We start from the raw sequence: 25099 nt of genomic DNA on the forward strand, positions 1-25099 counted from the left end.
TGGGGTAAATTAACACAAAATACATACAATACATTTATATAGTATATAGTAAATATATTTATAGTGTTGCAAAATACATAATTTTGCAGCCACAGATATGATACATTTTAAAATAGTTTCATAATAGTGCTTTTTTTACTAATCAGATAAATGCAGCCTTGGTGAGCATAAGACACTGCTTTCAAAAATATAAAAAAAAATTACCGGCCCCAAACAGCGGTTCATAAAAGTTGGTTGAGAACAAATTATAAAGCAATATAATAACAATTTAATTCTGAGGGTCAGTAATAGGATACAAAATGATAATGAAAAAATAAACTATAATAAATTAACTATTAATAATGTTGATGCAAAAAAAAAAACTCATGAATGGATCTCAGAGCAATATAATATAATATTATATAATATAATTAACACTGTATTATACATTTTACAGTTCTATTCCTGGATGCTATATATATATAGTACTCAACTTGACTAAAATATAATTTATAGTAAATATATAATAATGTATAATAGCATACTTTATAAAATATAAACCATAACAGCCAAACTGCGAAACTGCTCTTGATAGCGGTATGTAACAGCCACTTTTCATAATCCAATGAATTCCTGTTCTACATTTTTACAATCATGTTTAATTCAGAAATGTGTGTTCCAAGGCATTTACCTGCTGTCATTGTGAGCATGATCCATTCCACTCCATCTTTGCTGTCTCCTCCTCCATTGAGTCGGCCGGCCTCCCCTGTCAGAGCGCTCAAAGTGGGCCATCCCATCTGCATGCACAGAGGGGTCAACAGCAGTCAATGACAAATAAACAAACGCATTGAACAACTGCCCACAACCCAATTCACTTTTAAACACACAATTCAGTTAGTCTCCAAGAAACACTCTGAAACAGACACACACTCCTTGGCTCATCTTTCTCTGGAAGGTCGAGCTCTTAAGAGTTTAGAAAAGCATTCACACTGCCCGAGGCGAGATAGTATCAGGGCAAACTTACACACTAACACACTCTGAGGCACACAAAATCCCTCTGTCTCACACACACACTTTCAATCTTTCTATACACTTCTAGCACTGAATAAGACTAAGAAGAACAGACAGAAAACTAAGCTCCAAAACAGACCTGCTACATTCCTCTCGTCCTTGCTGTCTGGTTCACTGCCAGAGCCTCAAAAACCAAAAAACAGTCCAAAACTTACCCACACGAATAGAAATAACCTTCAAACTAAGAGCAGAGATTGTCTGTTTTGACTGATACATCCAAAAGAAAAGGTTGAAATGCAGCTGGACAGAAATTCCCCAAAGTTAAAAATTCCAAAGTTGTGTGGTGAATAACTCCAAAACAAAAGTACGTAGAAAACTTAAAAAAATTGCCAAACTTCTTACGACTTTCTCACTGGCCAGCCGAGCATCTGCAAATCCAATAACTTTTCTGCTCTGTTAAATCATGGGTGTGTGTATGAGTTTGAGAGTTCTGGGAACTCCCTGGGAGATTTGACCAGAACCAGACACATACAGCTGTAATCCCTGAGCCGTGGGGCCTTCAGAAGAGAAGAGGAACTGATGGTAGAGCTCTCGACCGAAGTCAGCACAGCCCTTGGGCAGGGTCTCCCCTCTGGTCACAGGAACTAGCGTCAAAACACCAGGCCTTTCTGCCTGCCAAGTAGACGGGTCAGCCACAGAAGGAATGAAGGAGGGAAGGAGACAGACAGACAGGGAGGGGAGAGACAAGGGGGAGGGGGCTCTGAAGTCATCTATTCCCTCCTCTGGCTCTTTCTGGCTCTGCAACCCCCTTCACATGACTGCAGGCCATGATGCCCAGGGCTATAAATACAACCCACACACACAAACACAGCACTGTAAAACTGACCGATTCCCACTGTTGGCTCAGGCCAAAATACTGAATACTGTGAACATGACAAAACACAAAAACCAAGCAAGATGCTCAAAATAAACATTTTTTTAACATAAGACAAACAGCTGAAAGAATGGTCCCAAACCGGAAAGGTTTTGTTCTTGCTGTTCCTGTACTCCTTCATTTAAATGTCATCTGTGAAGTGTATGTAATGAAGTCTTTTGTTTGCCATCTCTCTAACGTGGATTTTGTCTACGTACACAAGGAATGGAATCTGCACAACCTGTAACCACCCTGTGACCTCACTCGCACACTCTAAAAATCACACTCTGAGATTGAAGAAAACAGGAAGCGACATTAGGACATTCTCTTCCAAAACTGAGTGTTTATCTGAGAGTCACTCGGATGATTCATTTGACATTCAGTATTCCTCGCTGGGGCGGTCTTGAATAGCAACTCATTCATGACAGGCAAGTGACACAGGCACTATTGTATGTCTTTACTGTTATATACTTGAATTTGTTTAACTGTATGTGGTATCACAGGACAGTTATTGCAATACAGCAATATATACTTCCATTCAAATGTTTGGCTTAGGTAAGATTTTATGTTTTTGAAAGAAGTCTCTTGTGTTCACCAAGGCTGCATTTATTTGATCAAAATGAACATTTTATTACATTTATAACCGTTTTCTATTTTACAGAATTTATTTGAAAAAAAAAAAAACTCAATCACATCACAATTGTCTTTAATGTCACTTTTGATTAATTTAATGTGTTCTTGCTAAAAAAATGCATGCATTAATGTTGCATTAATAACTCGTTTAGTTTTTTTGACAGTATTTGGCAACTGACTTGCGAAGTTGAGCAGTGACATCAGTCTTCAGTGTAACTTGCAAAACTTAGTCTAACACTAATTTAGATATTTTTTACTTTTTCTAACTATTGATAATAATTATTCATGCATTTAATGTCCTCAGATTAACTGAAAGACAAATACATTTTTATACATTTAATATTAATATATAAATAATTATATATTTATACATTTAAAAACTAATGTCACATTACAGCACTAATAAATTAACTGCACAGAATCCAAAAGGGAAATAAAAAAGGGAAAGAACTGAAAATACTTGCACATTCATATGAAATGGGTATTTTACCCTAATATTTTAGGTTAATTTACTATAATGTTTTGCTGGGGAGAAGTAATCATATAAGCCTTAACTCATGATTCATCCATCAAACATATAAAAAAAACAAAGCTCCACACTGCCAGCAGTCGTATAATAAATAATCCTGAAAAAGCCCTTCCCACACCGTCTTGAAAAATAATACACTAGCTTTTGGAAAATAAGTTAGCCAGTCATGTCAGATCTCTCAACACTTAACATTCCACAAAACAAATTCAAATACGAAATGATATACTAAATCCAACTGAACTAATGATATACTGAATTCAATCTCTTCATCACATTAAATTCATTCAAATCACACCGAGCTGTAGGAAACTCTGACATGGCCATCCGTACAAAAGCCATTCACATTCAATATAGTGATTATCACTTGCACTTGGCTGTGATCAATCAACATAATGATTAAAACTGGTCAACCATCATTATCTACGCAAACAGAAGATTAATTAATAGATCAAAGATAAACGCAAGGATAATTATATTAGAAATTCAATTCAAGTAGACTACAGTGGTAAATAGCTGCTGATAAACTCTTGTACTGTTGTTCAAAAGAATAAGAGAGACATTTATCTATTAAGTTATATACTAACCAGATTTACAAGTTTTGAGAAAACTGATGTAGATGTGATTCTGAAGCACACTAGACGTCAAGTAGAAGGAAGCTTTGGCATAGTAAATGATTACTGGTTATACTACTCTTACACTGAGTTACACTGTATGTTAGTGTGTGCTAACCATTGAGTAAGGCCCCGTCCTCTGACAGATCCACATCAAGCATGAGGTCATCATCTTCCAGGTCACATGAGCCAGTGTTATCCAAGTTGTTCAGAATGTCCTGTGCATGAGAAACAACCAAAGAGAGAAAGAGTGTTTAATAGAAATGGAAAACTGCATTACATTTAACAGAAAAGACATTTGTGGTAATTCACTCACACTCTTTATGTAAGGACAATGGCATAAAAGAAAGGGAATAAATAGATACAGCCACTAAAAGCTACATGAATACAAACTTTTTTTTTTTTTTGCTTAACATGAAGAGCATATACAGTGGGTACGGAAAGTATTTAGACCCCCTTAAATGTTTCACTCTGTTATATTGCAGCCATTTGCTAAAATAATTTAAGTACATTTTTTTTCCTCATTAATGTACACACAGCACCCCATATTGACGGAAAAACACAGAATTGTTGACATTTTTGCACATTTTTAAAAATAAAAAAAAACTGAAATGTCACATGGTCTTAAGTATTCAGACCCTTTGCTCAGTATTTAGTAGAAGCACCCTTTTGATCTAATACAGCCATGAGACTTTTTGGGAAAGATGCAACAAGTTTTTCGCACCTGGATTTGGGGATCCTCTGCCATTCCTCCTTGCAGATCCTCTCCAGTTCTGTCAGGTTGGATGGTAAACGTTGGTGGACAGTCATTTTCAGGTCTCTCCAGAGATGCTCAATTGGGTTTAAGTCAGGACTCTGGCTGGGCCATTCAAGAACAGTCACGGAGTTGTTGTGAAGCCACTCCTTCGTTATTTTAGCTGTGTGCGCTTAGGGTCATTGTCTTGTTGGAAGGTGAACCTTCGGCCCAGTCTGAGGTCCTGAGCACACTGGAGAAGGTTTTCATCCAGGATATCCCTGTACTTGGCTGCATTTATCTTTCCCTCAATTGCAACCAGTCGTCCTGTCCCTGCAGCTGAAAAACACCCCCACAGCATGATGCTGCCACCACCATGCTTCACTGTTGGGACTGTATTGGACAGGTGATGAGCAGGGCCTGGTTTTCTCCACACATGCTGCTTATAATTAAGGCCAAAAAGTTCTATCTTGGTCTTATCAGACCAGAGAATCCTTCAGGTGTTTTTTTAGCAAACTCCATGTGTCTTTCATGTGTCTTGCACCGAGGAGAGGCTTCCATCGGGCCACTCTGCCATAAAGCCCCGACTGGTGGAGGGCTGCAGTGATGGTTGACTTTCTACAACTTTCTCCCACCTCCCCGACTGCATCTCTGGAGCTCAGCCACAGTGACCTTTGGGTTCTTCTTTACCTCTCTCACCAAGGCTCTTCTCCGCCAATAGCTCATTTTGGCTGGACGGCCAGCTCTTGGGTGGCAGTGGCTCAGTGGTTCATGTACAGTAGGCTGTCTACAAACCGAAGGTTGGTGGTTCAATCCCCGGCTCCACCTGACCAAGTGTCGAGGTGTCCTTGAGCAAGACACCTAACCCCAGCTGCTCCCGACGAGCTGGATGGCACCGTGCCTGGCTGACACGTCGCTGCCGGTGTATGAATGAGTAGTGTGAATGGGTGAATGTGAGGCAACTTGTAAAGCGCCTTGGATGGCCACAGGGTCTGTTGAAAGCGCTATATAAATGCAGTCCATTTACCATTTACCATAGGAAGGGTTCTGGTCATCCCAAACATATTCCATTTAAGGATTATGGAGGCCACTGTGCTCTTAGGAACCTTAAGTGCAGCAGAAATGTTTTTGTAACCGTGGCCAGATCCGTGCCTTGCAACAATTCTGTCTCTGAGCTCTTCAGGCAGTTCCTTTGACTTCATGATTCTCATTTGCTCTGACATGCACTGTGAGCTGTAAGGTCTTATATGGACAGGTGTGTGGCTTTCCTAAACAAGTCCAGTCAGTATAATCAAACACAGCTGGACTCAAATGAAGGTGTAGAACCATCTCAAGGATGATCAGAAGAAATGGACAGTACCTGAGTTAAATATATGAGTGTCACAGCAAAGGGCCTGAATACTTGGGACCATGTGATATTTCGGTTTTTCTTTTTTAATAAATCTGCAAAAATGTCAACAATTGCGTTTTTCTGTCAATATGGGGTGCTGTGTGTACATTGAGGAAAAAATGAACAAATTATTTTAGCAAATGGCTGCAATATTACAAAGAGTGAAAAAGGTATGGGGGTCTTAATACTTTCCGTACCCACTGTAAATAAAAACGACGATTTCTCAGAACATCTGGATTATTTGAAAACCCAAAAGCACACCAAGGTGAAAATCAATATGCCTCAACAAAACCTCAATTTGTCCTCAGACAGAAAATGAAAGGACATTTCAAGCTGTGTGTCAGAGACACAAGGGGCAGTTATCAGCTATTGCGGTGCTGTTTAATGCATTTTAAAGTGATTCTGAACATCAAGTCTGGCACAGAGAGTTCAAAAAGAAAATAAGATCTTTGAAGAAAGATGTTTTCCCAATTCTATGTGCTAAAATATTTTAAGAAATACCATAAAACCGCTCTGAATTTATTTCAAAGTTGAAAGTAAAATTTGAGAGCAGGAGTGAGTATAAAAGGTCTGGAAGCAATTGAAAGGATATTAAGTTCATTTATTTCATGATTCATCATTTCCAAAACATACAAAAAAATACCGGATAGCACTGTCATGTATCTACAGTCATTTAACCATTTATGTGCATGGAGAATGAAATTGCTTTTTGGTGATAAATTTGTTTTGTTTTTTAATTAGTCACTTCACTTAACAAATGCTTAACACTGCATAATTGCAGGGACATTTTCTATAGATCAATGTGGGGTTAAGTGTCTTGTTCAGAGGTGCAATGCTGGTACTAAAGTTAAATGTTTAATTCTTGCCCTACTGTGTTTCAAACCTGTGCCTTTGTGTTGCCAGCCTAGTGATTTAACCATTATGTTGTTTTTAAATACAGCTTTTTAAAATTATGATAATGACAAATTCTAAAGGATAATGTGACACTTAAGATTGAAATAGTGGCTGCTGGAGATTCAGCATTACTGATTTTACTGTATTTTATATCAAATAAATGCTAAGGAAGAGTCCAGGTTCAAGATGTTCATACTATAATGACTTTATAATGACTACTTCTGCCTTTTTATCCCACAAAATGGCTGGAAGACCTCTTATGTAGTACATGAATCATATGGACCACATTTTTGTCATTTTAGTGCTCAACAGTCCAGGCCATCATTCATTTTCATAATTTTGAAAATAATAGGATATTCTTTGAGAAAAATCTTCTTTTGTGTTCCACAGAAGAAAGAAATGATGTGTGGAGTAAATGATGACAGAATTTTCATTTCTGAACTATCCCTTCAAGCTATGTTAAATACATTGGCTTTCCTAAATGGGGGACTTTCTTGCAAAAATAACTGTACATTATGAAAGCTTCTGAATAATTTCCAATATTTCATATACAGCAGGAGGAAAAAAAACAGTACAAATACGCTCTCAGCATACTTTGGAAAACATTATCAATCATGCAACTGCGAACAAAAACATCTCTTCAAGTCATCTAAGCTGACAAGACATCCTCCAATCCCATCCATCATATAAATATGTACTTAAAAACAGACAGGCCCCTCTCCTGGACGTTAATACATACACACAAAATGTACTGTCTTACAAGTGTACACAAAATGTGTATTCAAAGCAGCCAGTGTTCATACACTTCACCTACACATACATAGTCTCGTAGGTCCCTCTCGCTCGGACTCTTCTCCATGTATAAAGGGGCTTAGTCATGGCAGCTGCTTCAGAGGAAATGACATTTCACAGCGCCGGACGGCAGCTTAGATCACAGCCCAAGCTCCATCAGAACCCTCCACCAGTGCTGAAAGATCTGAAATAACATAGCCCATTTCACACAGGCCAGCGCGAATCAGCCTGGAAGATCGGATTAAAGGTCCCTTTAGAGCCGGACCGATACAGACAGAACCTCAGATAACATTTAAGAAAAGACCTATCGGACAAGCCCAGAATCCTGAAAACATTTCACACAATCGGTGTTAGGATTGGGAGTGAAACATCATATTAGGGGGGATTTAAAAGGAATGCGTTTGAACTCCTGAATCATATTGCATACATGACACAATTACTCAGACACCTACAGATATACTTTGAACAGAGGCACACTTTCAATGTTAATTTAAAAAAAGAGGTCAATATGCTTGTAATTCTAAAATTCTAAATATTATTTTTAAAGTTTGAAACCTAGATTCATGTATTTTTCCGTAAAATACACGTACCAAAAATGTTATATTTTTAATGCCTAATTATTTTATTTTATTGTAAATAATAAAAACCTGTTATGCATGTTTCATAATTAATTCAATATAGTTTAGATCTCTTTTCTAAATGGCCTCTCTTCAAAAAGCCTGTGAACTTTTCTTTTACAGGACAGTACAGTACATGCAGTACTATTTTCATGTACCTCTTAAGACAATGAACAAAACACTAAACACAACTATAAAGACAGAAATCATATAAGTTAGCTTAGTTATTACAGGAGCACAACTAAGTTTCTATATCAGTAAAGACTAAATCATAACAGATGTGTCTCAAGTATTTTATTGTCATGTATTCAAAACGTCATCCGCACTTCAGAATAGGAAAAAAATGGGGGAAAAGTCTATGCTTCATCACTGCCAGCTTTTCATCTTTCAGTCTGTGTTCCTGTCACCCTGAATATGTGCATTAGATTTAATTTCACAGACTGGTAGTACCACACAGAATGCTGCCAAGCACTCACACACAAAACACAGGCTCTGAGACCGTGTGGTGGTTGTGTGCATGAAAAGGCTTTCAAAAGCCATTTTGAATCGCAGGTCTTAAAGAGATTAAGCAAAATAAGAAAGAGTCAATAAACCAGTTAGCCTAATAAATTAAGAGCTGATTACAGACATTAAATGTTTATAAAAAATTATACAAATCCTGTTTACAGTTTTAGTAATGTTAGCAAATGATAAAGCTTAAAGGGGTCATTTGATGCAATAAAAAATTTTCCTTTCTCTTTGGGAGTGTTACAAGCTCTTGTGCATAAAGAAGATCTGTAAAGTTGCAAAGACTAAAGTCTCAAATCCAAAGAGATATAAGTTAAGACTAACCCAGAGCGGTTTGCACTGTGGACGAAGCGGTGTCCAGCTTCCAGTCATCACATGTGGTTGCCGCAACCCCCGGCCGCTCTTTCGTTGAATCCACCAGCTGTTCCTCATTCTAGCCGCTGACTGCCGCTCACTCAAGCTGCGGACAAGCCCCCGGTTATTCCTCACTATTTGCAACGACAGTCTGGAGCTTCTGACTCATGGTATGTAAGTAGTTTTACATATGTAAAGTATTTGCCACTGATGATTCAAACGCAAATTTTGTCGTTTCTCCGATTACAAATGCACACATGGTTTTATGTTGATGCGGCGCGATATGCAACGCAACATGTAAAAAGACATGTATAAGTCATTGTAATCAGTAATTATGTTCCCACTGGATGCAACAACTGCTTCGTTTGTAATGGGTTTTATTGGTTTTGTTCTGTCATGTCGGTGTTCTGACTGGGACATGCCACAACAGTATATGTTGAGGGACGTAACATTTCTGTCAGACTTTTGAAACATTTGGCCAATCACAACGCACTGGATAGCTGGCCAATCAGAGCACACCTCACTTTTCAGACCGATGAGCTTTGTAAAAAATTATGCGTTTCAGAAGGCGGGGCATAGAGGAGAAAATATAATGTACAGTATGTGGAAAAAAATGTGTTTTTTAACCTTAAACCACATAAACACATTTCATTACACTAAATACAAAAAATTATGGGGTTTTTTTTAGCAACATCATATGACCCCTTTAAACAATGCTCTATAAATCTCAGCTAGTTAATGCTGAAACAGTCTCAGAATGCAAGACAGACTATATTTAGAACAAATAAGCAAATCTTAAAAGAGCCCAAAATGTAGTGTGCTTTTAACAGAGGAATAGAACATGCACAACACACCAGTATACAATGTGGAAAGAAACCTATCTTGTGCCTCTTGAATCCATACTGCCCTCTTGTGGTCACGAGTGCAGTAAGGGTTTTGAAATCAATGCATTTCACAAAGATAGCATTTTCTGACATAAAAATAGCCAAGCATGAAAACTAGTCTTAATTCAAACACCTGTATTCTCCACCTTAAGATAGGAATTTCTGCATGTCTCACCCTAGTTTATGATTTTTTTTTAAATGCATCCAACATTTAAAAACATACAGTACAACTACTGAAATGGCCTTCATTACACTAATATTTTTCTATTTAATAAAATTATTAATAATGGCATCAGTGACTATTCACCTAATCTTACTATCATTGTAAGTATAGGAAACCTAAGGATATTAGTTATATATTATATATATATAGTAAGAACTGTAAATGCTTTTAAGAAGGAAATATTTAAACAAAACTGGGAAATATTATATGATGAAGATGATATTGATGAAGCAAATAATGGATAAAAAAACCCTAAAGATTTTATATCACTGTATGACAAAAACTGTCCTTTAATACAATATAATAATAAACAAAAGCAAATAAATAGATCAGATTACTAAAGGATAATTAAATGAATGCAGAAAGAAAAACCTACTGTATGGACAATTTATTAAGCATCATACCCCAGAAGCAGAAACTAAATATAAAAAGTACAAGAATAAATAATTCTTATTATTAGAATGTGTAAGAAGGAATTACATATTAGTTTATAATAAAAAGATAATAATAAAACTAATATGAAAGGTTTATGGAATATTCTGAATAGTATTTTTAGAAATTGAACTAAAAATAAAACATTTTAATAAAAATAAAAAGATACCTACATTTTAGTTTAGACCTAAGTTTAAGTTAGACCTCCTGCTTATACATTGCAACCTGCAAATAAAGTTTGCCATTACATCACCTGCCGAGGGTGAGATCAAGCCTCCGTTTCAGTATCGGTAAGAGCAGAGGAGTCTTAAACTAAAGATAGACACAGAGCGAGGATCTAAAGGTGATCCACTGCTGTCAGGGGATCAAATTAATCATTCAATTACCGTGCATGTGACTCCACCTGATTAACACGTAACAGTATAACACAGGTTAAGCAAAGACCCTTCATAAAGATCTAGGAAAAGTTATGCAACAAACTTTAATAGTTCATGTTTGGTTTAAAGAAGCATCACAAACCAAAAATACGTGCAAAATGAATTTCTGCAGTACCTACAGTACACCACAAGATGTCACTTAAAGTCCAGCTCAAACTGAAACAGTCCATTGTGTCAGTGGTTCCCAACCACGTTCCTGGAGGCCCCCCAACACTGCACATTTTGCATCTCTCCTTGTTCTGACACGCAGTCTCTACAAATGAGCTGATGAGCTGAATCAAGTGTGTTTGATTAAGGAGACATGGAAAACGTGCAGTGTTGGGGGATCATGGATCATTATGTAACCTGAACTCTTCGATATACAACTACATCTGAGGAACAACCCACTCAAGAATAACAACAATGACTCAGCCACTCTAAAATGTATATATGCTGCGATTACATAATGTCTCAAGTCAGAGTCAAGTCAGCATGTCTGTGTGTGTGGGTGCATTTGTGTATCTGCTACAGGAGAAGTCTGATATTTCAAATCTGATTACAGTTTCAAATCTAGCCAAACTCTTTCTGCATTCCACTGAGCCAATCTGACATCATGAATCATAGAAAAAAATAAAACAAAAATTAGGAACCACATCATAGTCTTCCTCACTGGGATCAAAAGCTGGAATGTTAAGTGGCACTGTTCCGCATTCCCACCTGATGAAGGGCTTTGGAAACAGCAGAGATAGAACAGGACCTCTGTTCAGAACGGCGGGACCCGGAGTCAGACTCCTGCAGAGTCACGAGTAAGAGGCACAGAGACTAATCCCAAATTAGCAAAGTGATAATTAGCAGGATAGGGACAGAGAGATCCCGTCACACACACAAGTGCACATGCTAACCAACAACAAGTAGTACAGGAGCGATGGGTTATCGAAATGCACAGCAGAGGAAAGATTCTGAACATCCACATAGTATGGAACAGAACAGCCTTCTACAAGACTTGCAGAGCCACATTCAGTCACACTGTTGTATTACATAATGTGAGAATAGTTCAGGTGTGCTTAAACCTGGGCTGGTAACAGAAGGTAAAGTTATTATTATTATCAGCCAAAAGCAAGGCATTACCGTTAACATGGTATTAAAATAGTATTTAAATAATATTAATAATAATAGTAATAATAATAATAGTAGTAATAAATTAGCAAGAACAATCTTACCATAAAATAATAATAATAATTATTATTATTATTATTATCAGTATTATTATTATTATTATTATTATTATTATTATTATATGCAAAAAGAAAATAACTTATCTGCAACAACAAAAAGTATTATATAAAGTAATTATAATTATTATATTATTATAACTGTAATTATAATTATTATTAAAAAAATAACTAGTTCTCTTTATTCACTACATTTCTTTATATAATTTATTAAATGTACTTAAATGCTTACTGTACATTGGAGCTTGTAGAAAAGTGTATGCTCAATGGATAAATGTAAATCCCAGGTTTCTAAAGGTAGTTCAAACTCATTTTGGGAGGGTATGTGTATACTCACAATGCTGTTGAGATCTGACTCATAACTGCTGCAACGGTGTATGTGTGTGTTGTGTCCCAGCGGCTCCAAGCCCTCTTCATCCCACATGTATGTTCCTCCAGAGCTGTTAGAGGGGGAGAGCTCCAAAGAAGAGGTCGTGTGACGATCCACATCAGGGGATATGAGCGGCGGATCACTTGAATCTGTCTTGTCACCTGAGAACAGACATGGTATAACATAGCATAAAATTTGCATGCTTGCCACAATAGGATAATATTATCAACAATGTACTGTTTGTCAAATAAATGCAAGAATTAGATGAATAATGTATAGCTATACCTGCCAGACCAATCCCAGTCCAGTCCATGGTCTCATTAAAGAATCCCTGCATGTGCATTTGGGTGGGAGTGGCCACAGGATTTTTGTTCAAATGGATGCCATTTTCAGACTGGTCCCCTAGATTATTAAAGTCATCTAGGAACTCTTCACTTGTGTCATTCCTCTCCAGAGAAGATGCAGAGGAGAGAGACATGTCCTCCATTCTCTCTCCAGTGTAGCTGAGGTTCCCATCCAGCCCTGGCTCTGTCACAGGCTCCTCTGGGGAATCTGTGGAACCTGATGTCTTTTCACACATACAAAATGTAATTAAAACTATTTAATTGCAATGAAGTCATGTTTCAATAGTTTGACTTCTCTGTGGTGGCACCAAAATACAATTTTGCTCCAGTAGAGCTACTAATAGTAGGGGTGCTCCGATTGATCGGCTACTGATCACAATCGGCCGATAATCACTTTGGGATGATTGATCGGCGGTCTCTAAAAATGCTGATCTCATAAAACCGATCTCAAGCTGATGACGCGCCTGTCATGAGAGGTTTGGAATGACATGCAGCAGCACCATCTCAGTCTCTGTCCAGCGAGGGTGAAATAATTATGATTTCTTCATTAAATAACTGATCAATTTGTAAAAGTTTCTCTATGAGACATAATTTCACAAACAGCGTGAGTGAATCACCGCATGCTCTCTCTCTCTCAAAATTCAAATGGCTTTGAATCACATTGAGTCTGTACTGTAAGTTAGCTGCACACTGCACAGTTGACACAGGAATTGTCACTTGTACTAACGAGGCAGTCATCAGTAAAGTTTATAAAGTGCATTTTTTCTTTTTAATTCTTGCCAGTGTTTAATCCATTCAACGCTCAAGCGCTCATGCACACTTGCAGCGCATACACATAATAATACCTGGTTCACATTTCTTTGTTTGCAGTGCATATGTGGTGCACATTTTTTTCCCACACTTATGTTAGTGGATTAAAGTGTTCACACTGCACACACAGTTGCGGTCTGGCAGTGCGTTTAGGAGAAGTGCGTCTGCAGCAGTGCAAAAATCATTTCCAGTGGAATCAAGTGAATCCACAGAAAGCTGCAGGCCAAGACAACATTCCAGGAAGAGTGCTCTGGGACTGTGCTGACCAGCTGCCAGATGTTTCACTGACATCTTCAACATCTCCCTGAGCCAGGCTTCAAAAAGACCACCATCATCCCAGTGCCTAAGAAGTCAACAGTGACATGTCTCGATTATCGCCCTGTAGCACTGACTCCCATCACTATGAAGTGCTTTGAACATCTGGTCAAAAAACACATCCACTCCACTCTGCCCTCTTCAATAAACCCTCTACAGTTTACATATCGCCCCAACCGCTCAACTGATGATGCTATCTCCTACACACTGCACTCAGTCTTATCACATCTGAACACAAAAGACTCATATGTCAGAATACTCTTCATTGACTTTAGCTCAGAATTCAATACAATCATTCCACAACAACTAGGGAGTAATCTCTCTACAGGGTCTCAACACACCACTCTGCAACTGGATTCTAGACTTCCTGAAAGAAAGACCACAGTCAGTGCAGATGGGTGGCAGAACATCAGTCACCATCACATTAAGCACAGGTGCCCTTCAAGGCTGTGTTCTCAGTCCACTGTTGTTCATGCTACTCACACACGAATGCACAGCCAAGTCAGAATCCAACCTTGTTGTCAAGACTGCTGAAGACCCGACAGTAGTGGTCCTCATCAGCAACGATAACAAAACGCCATACAGAGAGGAGGTGGAACAACTGGTGAGCTGATGCTACAGCAACAATCTGTCTCTCAATGTGGAAAAGATGAAAGAGATTTGTGGATTTTTGGAGAAGTACAACTGATGATCTTCCCCTGCTCATCAGTGGCTCTGCTGTAGAGAGAGTCAGGAGCATCAAGTTTCTTGGTGTGCACATTTCTGACGACTTCACCTGATCCATCAACACCAATTCCACTGTGAAGGCACAACAACATCTTCACTTCCTGCGGAAGCTAAAGAGAGCCAGCCTCCCACCACCCATCCTCACCATCTCTTCCACAGAGGAACTGTGGAGAGCATCCTGGCCAGCTGCATCACTGTGTGGTTCGGTAACGGCAAAATAGCAGAATGCAAGACCCTCCGGCGCATAGTGAGGACAGCTGAGAGAATCATAGGGATCTCCCTCCCCTCGATCAAGGACATTATCAGGCACGCTGTGTACACAGAGCCTCCACCATTGTGAAAGATTCATCTCACCCCTCCCACCATCTGTTTGACCCTCTGCCATCAGGCAGAAGACTACGCAGCATCAGGACCCACACAGCAAGGTTCTGCAACAGCTTTTTCCCTCAAGGCTGTCAGAATCCTGAATAAGCTGATGCCACCCAGCATCCTACTACCATCAATAACTGCCTTCCTACCCCTTGTCTACAGGAAAGAAGGGGAAAAAAATCAAATAAAAAAAATAACACTCCAATGGACACTGCACTTTCACTTAGCTGTGTAATGGTCAGTTTACGTACATCCACACTCAACCCACCCAATGTGCACTAAAGACACTTTGTGCAAATGCACATATTCTAACCAAATATCTGCTCTGGGACAACCCAATTGTGAACAAGGACTTTATTCTTAAACTCTAACATTTCTTACATTCCTACAATTTCAAATTTCTACCTCATTTAACACTTCTGCCTTGTTATATTTATTGTGCTCATTATGTTTATTGCCTGTTATATTTAATGTGCTCTTATGTCTGATCCCTGTTGTCATGAACCTTGGTCTGTCAGAAACAACATTTCGTTCGGCAGTAGAGCTGACTGTTTCGGTCAATGGTAAGTTTTAATGTTTGTGATAACGTAAGAAAAGTAGTTTAAATGTTTTGCTTTAGCAACTGAAGATAAATCTAAAAGTAAATGCAAAAGTAATAATTGAATAATTGATGAAAGATTGTATTACTGAACTGTGTAAAAAAAGAACCACGATGTTGAGAAAGCATTTTAAAGTAACAATGTATGGATTATAATTAAAAAGGAAGTAACCACTGTAACCAACAGGCCACTCAGTATTCTGGGAAGTTTGTGTGCATTGGGAATCATATTTTTCAAATAAAGCCAGGGTAACACTCATTTTACATACAGCACACAGAGAAAATGACATAAATATGATAGTGGGTGAATGCATAAAGTGCAGCATAATTTGAAATCATGCGTTTAAAGCAATCAATTCACACGGACCGACCATCACACAGAGAACACCCGATAATGCTGGATAAACATGCACACTTCAAAAGATCTCACAGCTGGATTCAACTAAGTTTGCAAGGTTTGTGTAATTAAATATTCATTCGTCATTCAAAGATTTGTTTAAATGAAATAAATGCGTATTTGCTTAATGCTGATGGCAAACGAGTATTACAATGTTTGCCTTTCTACTACTAATAATATAAAAGCAATAGTTATAATACTTTTTGTATACATTAATTCTTTTGTTTAACTGTTCTATCTGATTATTAGACAGAACTGTTAACAACGACAACGAACAAGAGAGAGAGTGAGAAAGGTGTCATATATCGGCCGATACATCGGCCTTGGCGACATATCGGTCAACCAATTCTCTATATAGCGTAGCTTGTCAGTGGAACTTTACTGACGAGATGCACATGATCATATAGTTTAATATATTGTTTAGCCCTAAATCCAAAATATTAAATTATGCATGGTACTGTAAATTATAGAAGCAGACACTTACGTTCTTTGTGGCACAATGAAGCAACTCAGGAGAGAGAGGCGGGGTTATAATGTCACGAGCCACTGGGCTCCTCCTAACCACTAAAGGGAACTGCGGTTTGGCAGGAATTGGTCGATGTAGACTGTAGGCCTGTGATGAGGGTTTTGTCAGCACAGAGTTAGGCAGAAGAGGCCTTTTTATGGAATTAGGAGGTGTTAAACTCCCTGAAGAAGGATTCTCAGAAGGTAGTCTATCTGTTATCCCCTTTTCAAATCCCAAGCCCCCCAAACCAAGCACTAGCCGGCCTTTACTCAGACTCAAAGGAGATTTGAGTCCAAGTGTTCTCGGAGGACGGAGCTGTGTATTAGCTAGCGGTTTGGCTAGCTCCACTGCCTTATTGAAAGAGAAGGAACGCGTCATGGGTGCAGACGTTTGCGAGGGCAGTTGCTTGAAGTGAGTGAAGCTCTGAGAACGCACCAAGTAGTCAGGCACGAGTGACTGTCGCGAGAGGCTGTCGTTGGACTGGGACAAACTGTCTTTAGAGGTGCTTCGAGTAGAGTTGGAGTTCGCCCTTGATTGCTGAAGCCCCGAAGAGCTTGCTTGGCTTGGTGAATACCCCAGAGGTGAAGTCCCATTTTGAGTTGGCTTGGAGCCTGAGCTTTTTTGGGATATGTCCTGACTTTTGGAGGTGGTCGTGATTTGAGAAATTTTGGGCTTTGGTTTAGGACTCTGGATGGATTTAGGGGTTTTGGGTGCAGATTTAGAGCTTCCAGTGGACAAGGAGGAGGCAGACCTGTGCACTTTGGTTGTGGGAGTAGAAGGGCTTTTTAACTCCCTACTTCCTGGAGAATGTTGGGAGCAAACTTCTTCCCTCTCTTCAGGTATCGTGCCCTCAACTGCGTTTGAAGGGTCCACCGGCCCACCACTATCCTTTCTCCATTTCATGGAGAAGGAGGAGGCTCTGAGCACTCCATTTGGCCTAGCTGGGGGATTCTTGCCATCTTGCGTGAGCACAGTCTGGGCTGTACCATTGGGAAGGGATGAGGGGGTACCACTGACAGGACGGGCACCAAATTTTGGCAGTCTAGACACCATGGAGGACTTACTGAGGACCTTCTGTTCCATCAGCAAACAGTAGAGTCATGCATGAACACAAAAGAGACACCTGAAGAGTGAGAGGCACAAAAAGAGAAGAGCACATTTTTAGTGAAAATAATTAGTCATCTAACTTGTCCTTAGTAAACACAAAATACTCATTAACAAAATCATTTATGAGTAAAACATCTAAATTTATTTGTAGGGAACAGAACAAATATAGTACATCAACAGAACAAGGTCAGCTTCTCATAAGTCATCTAAATGATCACATTTATACAACCCGAATTCCGGAAAAGTTGGGACGTTTTTTAAATTTTAATAAAATGAAAACTAAAAGACTTTCAAATCACATGAGCCAATATTTTATTCACAATAGAACATAGATAACATAGCAAATGTTTAAACTGAAAAAGTTTACAATTTTATGCACAAAATGAGCTCATTTCAATTTTGATTTCTGCTACAGGTCTCAAAATAGTTGGGACGGGGCATGTTTACCATGGTGTAGCATCTCCTTTTCTTTTCAAAACAGTTTGAAGACGTCTGGGCATTGAGGCTATGAGTTGCTGGAGTTTTGCTGTTGGAATTTGGTCCCATTCTTGCCTTATATAGATTTCCAGCTGCTGAAGAGTTCCTGGTCGTCTTTGACGTATTTTTCGTTTAATGATGCACCAAATGTTCTCTATAGGTGAAAGATCTGGACTGCAGGCAGGCCAGGTTAACACCCGGACTCTTCTACGACGAAGCCATGCTGTTGTTATAGCTGCAGTATGTGGTTTTGCATTGTCCTGCTGAAATAAACAAGGCCTTCCCTGAAATAGACATTGTTTGGAGGGAAGCATATGTTGCTCTAAAACTTTTATATACCTTTCAGCATTCACAGAGCCTTCCAAAACATGCAAGCTGCCCATACCATATGCACTTATGCACCCCCATACCATCAGAGATGCTGGCTTTTGAACTGAACGCTGATAACATGCTGGAAGGTCTCCCTCCTCTTTAGCCCGGAGGACACGGCGTCCGTGATTTCCAACAAGAATGTCAAATTTGGACTCGTCTGACCATAAAACACTATTCCACTTTGAAATAGTCCATTTTAAATGAGCCTTGGCCCACAGGACACGACGGCGCTTCTGGACCATGTTCACATATGGCTTCCTTTTTGCATGATAGAGCTTTAGTTGGCATCTGCTGATGGCACAGCGGATTGTGTTTACCGACAGTGGTTTCTGAAAGTATTCCTGGGCCCATTTAGTAATGTCATTGACACAATCATGCCGATGAGTGATGCAGTGTCGTCTGAGAGCCCGAAGACCACGGGCATCCAATAAAGGTTTCCGGCCTTGTCCCTTACGCACAGAGATTTCTCCAGTTTCTCTGAATCTTTTGATGATGTTATGCACTGTAGATGATGAGATTTGCAAAGCCTTTGCAATTTGACGTTGAAGAACATTGTTTTTAAAGTTTTCCACAATTTTTTTACGCAGTCTTTCACAGATTGGAGAGCCTCTGCCCATCTTTACTTCTGAGAGACTCTGCTTCTCTAAGACAAAGCTTTTATAGCTAATCATGTTACAGACCTGATATCAATTAACTTATTTAATCACTAGATGTTCACCCAGCTGAATCTTTTCAAAACTGCTTGCTTTTTTAGCCATTTGTTGCCCCCGTGCCAACTTTTTTAAGACCTGTAGCAGGCATTAAATTTTAAATGAGCTAATTAAGTGGATAAAAGTGTAAAAATTTCTCAGTTTAAACATTTGCTACGTTATCTATGTTCTATTGTGAATAAAATATTGGCTCATGTGATTTGAAATTCCTTTAGTTTTCATTTTATTAAAATTTAAAAAACGTCCCAACTTTTCCGGAATTCGGGTTGTAGTACATGGACCTCTGACACCTAGTTTTCTAGTCAGGCATCTTAGTAACTTAGTAACTAAAGCAACTGAAGTGAATTAGTTTATGTATTAATGTTCCGGTGTTTGAAAGTAAGAAGAGAAAAGGCAAAAACAATACACAACTAAACCCATGTTCCTCAGGCAGGCCAAGTATTTACTATTAAACAATATTTTTTTTACATTGCCTCAAGTAAAGTCCATATAAAACATAAAAATTTAGAATTAAAATACATTAGATTTGGGTGTTTTACTTTGTGTGTAAGAGAAAAAGAAAGAAAAACTTAAGATGGAAAGCTGATTTACTAGGGAGACACTTAATCCTTCACTTTAAGTCTGTAAAAGTAGGCTATTCAAAAATGTTAGAAAAAAAAAAGCCTTTCAAATGTACATCAAAACCTACTTCCTGTTTTACCATAGTTAGGGCATGAAAAGAAGTGGCATGGTTATGTCTTATCTTTTGAATGGAATATCCATAGTCTACAGTTTTTTTAACCATCATTATGTGATCTGGTTGGAAAGTTTCAATGCACGTGACAGCACAGCTAAATCAGGGTGAGGAAACAGGATGTGTTTAAAGAGATGAGCAGGAATGAAGCTCATGACCCTTAAAGATCAACCGTCCTCATGGTGCTGGTGCATGTGTTTGCCACGAATGGCATGTGATGTCACTGGAGACAACAAAAAGGATATTTTAATGTATGTTTGGTGATAAAATATTTTTTTCAGACATAAAAGTCGTGACCAAAATGAACCCTCATTAAACAATATTGTTACTTAAAGTAACTGCAACACAAAGGTATGTTTAAATGAAATTCACTCATGTACTTTCCAATGCTTATTTAATTTCTATTTTTTTTTTCAATATGCTACTGTTTAAATGGCTGGTAAAAATATTTATTCACGGAACTGTAAAGATGTATACTTGTAGACAGATCAGGAGTAAAAAGGAGGAGAGTTTTTATTTCACTCTTTTCCGTATTGATTACTTTTTTTTGGGGTGAATTATGTCAAAGGCTAAAAGGAAACCAAAACAAGTGAATTTGAGAGAGATTTTCAATTTTCATAGCGCTGAACCGGGTTTGAACGGGACCTCGGTACTACCGGTACTTAAAGAAACCTGGTACCGTCACATTTAAATTTTTTTAGTACCGACTTGGTACCGAATTACCGGGTCTTTTGACAACACTATTCTGTCCTAATCTAGTTGTGTGCACAGAAACCAGTCTCTTTCATTCTTTTACACAAGCCTTCTAAAGGATAATGTATTAATCATAAAAAGTAAAACAGTAATCCATATGCAACATCATATTTTGATCCATAGGAGCACCAGTTCAGATTTGAGTAACGTGAGGGTCCAGATTTCCGTTTATGAGTTTGATACAAAAGGGAGGTGTGTGCAAAACCAGTGGAGGAAGTGAGGGGAGAATACAGTGACCTTTATTCACACACTGACCCACATTCTGTGATGATAAATTATACTAGCAGTCACTCAACATAGACGGGTGGAGAGAGAGAAACAGAAAGAGAGGGAGAGACAGAGAGAGGAGAGACTACCAGGCTTTATAATCCTCTTCATTCTGCCAAATCAGGTCAGCCACAACACTCCCTGCGAAAGCCTTGTTACCCAACACCACCACTAGTGAGGCCATTACATTTCACGTTCTCACTTGTCAAAACACACAGATTCTACGACCTGATCTTGTTTTTTCCGATCTTATGAAATGCCATTCATTCTATCCAAAGGAAATACTTTTGTGCTAATATACTGTATACACCTACACTTCATGTTGCAGTCACTATGGAAACGAGAACTGCAGTAACCAGCATAAAGCGCTGTGATTGAAGAGTTATTTTCCTTAAATTTAAATAAGTGAATAATAATACTTTAAATCAGCAAGGTTGTTTTCATTTAAACAAAGGAATAGTAAAAAAAAAAATGTTAGTTGTTCTTTTGGACTTTCTATTCTTAAAGAATCGTGAAAAAATGTAGCATGGTTTCCACAACTGTTTTAAATGCTGATGATAGTAAATACCAAATCAGTCATCATGTGGATCATCAGGATCATGTGACACTGAAGGTGAAGACTGCAATAGCAGCTTTTCAAAAGGAAAAATAATATATCAAAAGAATAAATTACATATTTGGATAATAATAAAGTATTAATATTTGTAATAATATTTAACAATATCACTGCATTTACTGTATTTATTTAAATCAAACAAATGCTGCATTAAAGAGCATTAGAGACAAAAACATTAATATCTTGCAGGGCCCAAACCTTTGATACTGTATGTACAGTATGTCTAAATTACCCTTAAAATACTAATATTTTACTCTTAAATTCAACTAATTTCAATGTAAATAGCGTTCAGTTGTTTCTTATTTAATAATACCATTCACAATGCTTCATACACTGTAGTACTTATATTTATTTCCAATTTTTAAACACTTTCTTGCTTTAAAATGAATCTTGCAATGCGAATCATTTCAGAGCTGGTTGTTTTGGTTGTAGGGTTTGGTCTTTTGAAAAGTCTCAGCTATTGTACTAAATAAACCACTGCATCAATCTGCCTAAACATACAACACACTTTAGAGGGCAAGGGAGGGTAATCACTGAAGCCTAGGTTCAGATGATGTCATAGATGTGGTTGCTATGGCAACACTTCAGACCATCTGTCAGCTGGCTCCTTCCTTTACAAACGTCAAATAAGTCAAAACAGTCATATGACATTGTTTGTACAGTCCAAACTTAAATACTAGATTATTTCTGCGTTTATTGGGACAATGGTAAAGAAGTAAGAGAAGGAAGAACAGAATAATGCCTTACCAAGCTGACTATTTTTCTGATATATCCCACACATAATTTGTGCACAGCATGTGACTTCCTGACTAAAAAAAAAAAAAAAAAAAAAACAGACACGTTCACCTTCTGCTCTGTGCTGAATCTGCTTGCCCTTACTGATAGAGAGGATAGGCACATGGTATGATGTAAGCTGGTGTTTGACATTGGTCATTTCTTGTGCCCAAGTGTGCCCTCCATTGACAATATTTCTGAACATTATTTCTATCAGGTGACTGAAACGTGCCAACTTTTCCTACGCACTGAGTGTTTATTCCAGACCCAGATATATTCAGGCCAGACACCCAGACAAATGCACAGTTATATATGTCTAGAGGAGAGCCATGGGCTCTCAGAGCCTGTTAATATATGATTGGTGCAAAATTAAGGCAAAAGACAGGACTAAAGTAAAGATCCAAAACCAAATTGCATGTCTTATATTGTCGAAGGGAATGTCTCAAATTTTGGCACGCCTGTATTAATTCTGCAAGCCAGAATGATCTACAAAAGTTTATTTCAAAATTGGCACTAGTAAAATCGAAGCATGTTTTTCATTAGTTTGACTAAGAAATTAAACTAATTAAGAAAACGACCATCCGTCTCCCATTTACAAAACAAATGTGAATATAAAATACATTTCTACCACAAAAAAAAAATTTAAATAGTGACATCAGACACGGTCTGCACACATTAAAGACCCAATGAAATAAAACTGGGGTTTTGTGGTTTCATTCAAGCTCATGTATGCTAGCTTTGAGCCCGTCTGCTAACGTACACCTAAACATTTAATTTTACGTATATGCAATTTAAATAAAAGTTCCGCTTTCAGACAAAATATCACTCAAACATAATAACTTTCCAATAAAATGCTCTCAACCCTCCACAATGCGAGTAAATCATTGCAGAAAATGCACCTAAATTTTTTGCATTTTTGTTTTTCAGTTGAATAAAAGAATTTTTTTATATTTCATCATTGAGGATTTCTTCAAAAAAAGTAAAAAAATCTCATTTTATTTGGACTTGAGCCTCGCATCTGCTAGCCTAATGTGCCCTAGCAACTCTTTAGACAGACACTTTTAACAGACGTAGTGACGCTAGTTACAGCAGCCTTCAGCCATGTTCAGCAATAAATCAATTTTGCACATGCAGCTAACGAGAGAATCCAACCCAACCCAATCATGAGCCATTAGCATCATGGTACATCAAATGACACTTAAGCTAACTGTGAATACAGTCGTGGCCAAGAGTTTTGAGAATTACATAAATATTAGTTTTCAAAAGGTTTGCTGCTAAACTGCTTTTAGATCTTTCTTTCAGTTGTTTCTGTGATGTACTGAAATATAATTACAAGCACTTCATACGTTTCAAAGGCTTTTATCGACAATTACATGACATTTATGCAAAGAGTCAGTATTTGCAGTGTTGGCCCTTCTTTTTTTAGGACCTCTGCAATTCGACTGGGCATGCTCTCAATCAACTTCTGGGCCGAATCCTGACTGATAGCAACCCATTCTTTCATAATCACTTCTTGGACTTTGTCAGAATTAGTGGGTTTTTGTTTGTCCAACCGCCTCTTGAGGATTGACCACAAGTTCTCAATGGGATTAAGGTCTGGGGAGTTTCCAGGCCATGGACCCAAAATTTCAACATTCCGGTCCCCGAGCCACTTAGTTATCACTTTTGCTTTATGGCACGGTGCTCCATTGTGCTGGAAAATGCATTGTTCTTCACCAAACTGTTGTTGGATTGTTGGAAGAAGTTGCTGTTGGAGTGTGTTTTGGTACCATTCTTTATTCATGGCTGTGATTTTGGGCAGAATTGTGAGTGAGCCCACTCCCTTGGATGAGAAGCAACCCCACACATGAATGGTGTCAGGATGCTTTACTGTTGGCATGACACAGGACTGATGGTAGCGCTCACCTTTTCTTATCCGGACAAGCCTTTTTCCAGATGCCCTAAACAATCGGAAAGGGGCTTCTTAGGAGAATATGACTTTGCCCCAGTCCTCAGCAGTCCATTCACTATACTTTCTGCAGAAGATCAATCTGTCCCTGATGTTTTTTTTGGAGAGAAGTGGCTTCTTTGCTGCCCTTCTTGACAACAGGCCATCTTCCAAAAGTCTTGGCCTCACTGTGCGTGCAGATGCGCTCACACCTGCCTGCTGCCATTCCTGAGCAAGCTCTCTGCACTGGTGGCACTCCGATCCCGCAGCTGAATCCTCTTTAGGAGACGATCCTGGCGCTTGCTGGACTTTCTTGGACACCCTGAAGCCTTCTTTACAAGAATTGAACCTCTTTCCTTGAAGTTCTTGATGATCCTATAAATTGTTTATTTAGGTGCAATCTTAGTAGCCACAATATCCTTGCCTGTGAAGCCATTTTTATGCAACGCAATGATGGCTGCACGCGTTTCTTTGCAGGTCACCATGGTTAACAATGGAAGAACAATGATTTCAAGCATCACCCTCCTTTTAACATGTCAAGTCTGCCATTCTAACCCAATCAGCCTGACATAATGATCTCCAGCCTTGTGCTCGTCAACATTCTCACCTGAGTTAACAAGACGATTACTGAAATGATCTCAGCAGGTCCTTTAATGACAGCAATTAAATGCAGTGGAAAGTTTTTTTGGGATTAAGTTATTTTTCATGGCAAAGAAGGACTATGCAATTCATCTGATCACTCTTCATAACATTCTGGAGTATATGCAAATTGCTATTAT

The 25099-nt window shown here is 38.4% G+C and overlaps 1 protein-coding gene across 2 annotated transcripts in view; it reads right to left on the bottom strand.

Moving 5' to 3' along the window:
* The window catches only part of LOC132111563 (serine-rich coiled-coil domain-containing protein 2-like), a 45273-nt gene that overhangs the window by 14649 nt on the left and 5525 nt on the right, over nt 1-25099 (bottom strand). For both annotated transcript variants that reach the window (XM_059518970.1, XM_059518969.1), the window contains exons 2-6: nt 16564-17707; nt 12806-13088; nt 12488-12681; nt 3795-3894; nt 671-776 (exon numbers count right to left, since the gene is read on the bottom strand). In XM_059518970.1, the coding sequence (XP_059374953.1) occupies nt 671-776; nt 3795-3894; nt 12488-12681; nt 12806-13088; nt 16564-17667 (1787 nt within the window). In that variant the 5' untranslated portion in view covers nt 17668-17707. The remainder of the gene's footprint in view (nt 1-670; nt 777-3794; nt 3895-12487; nt 12682-12805; nt 13089-16563; nt 17708-25099) is intronic.

This window comes from Carassius carassius, chromosome 31 (assembly GCF_963082965.1).
Source record: "Carassius carassius chromosome 31, fCarCar2.1, whole genome shotgun sequence".
In the NCBI taxonomy this organism is placed as follows: domain Eukaryota; kingdom Metazoa; phylum Chordata; class Actinopteri; order Cypriniformes; family Cyprinidae; genus Carassius; species Carassius carassius.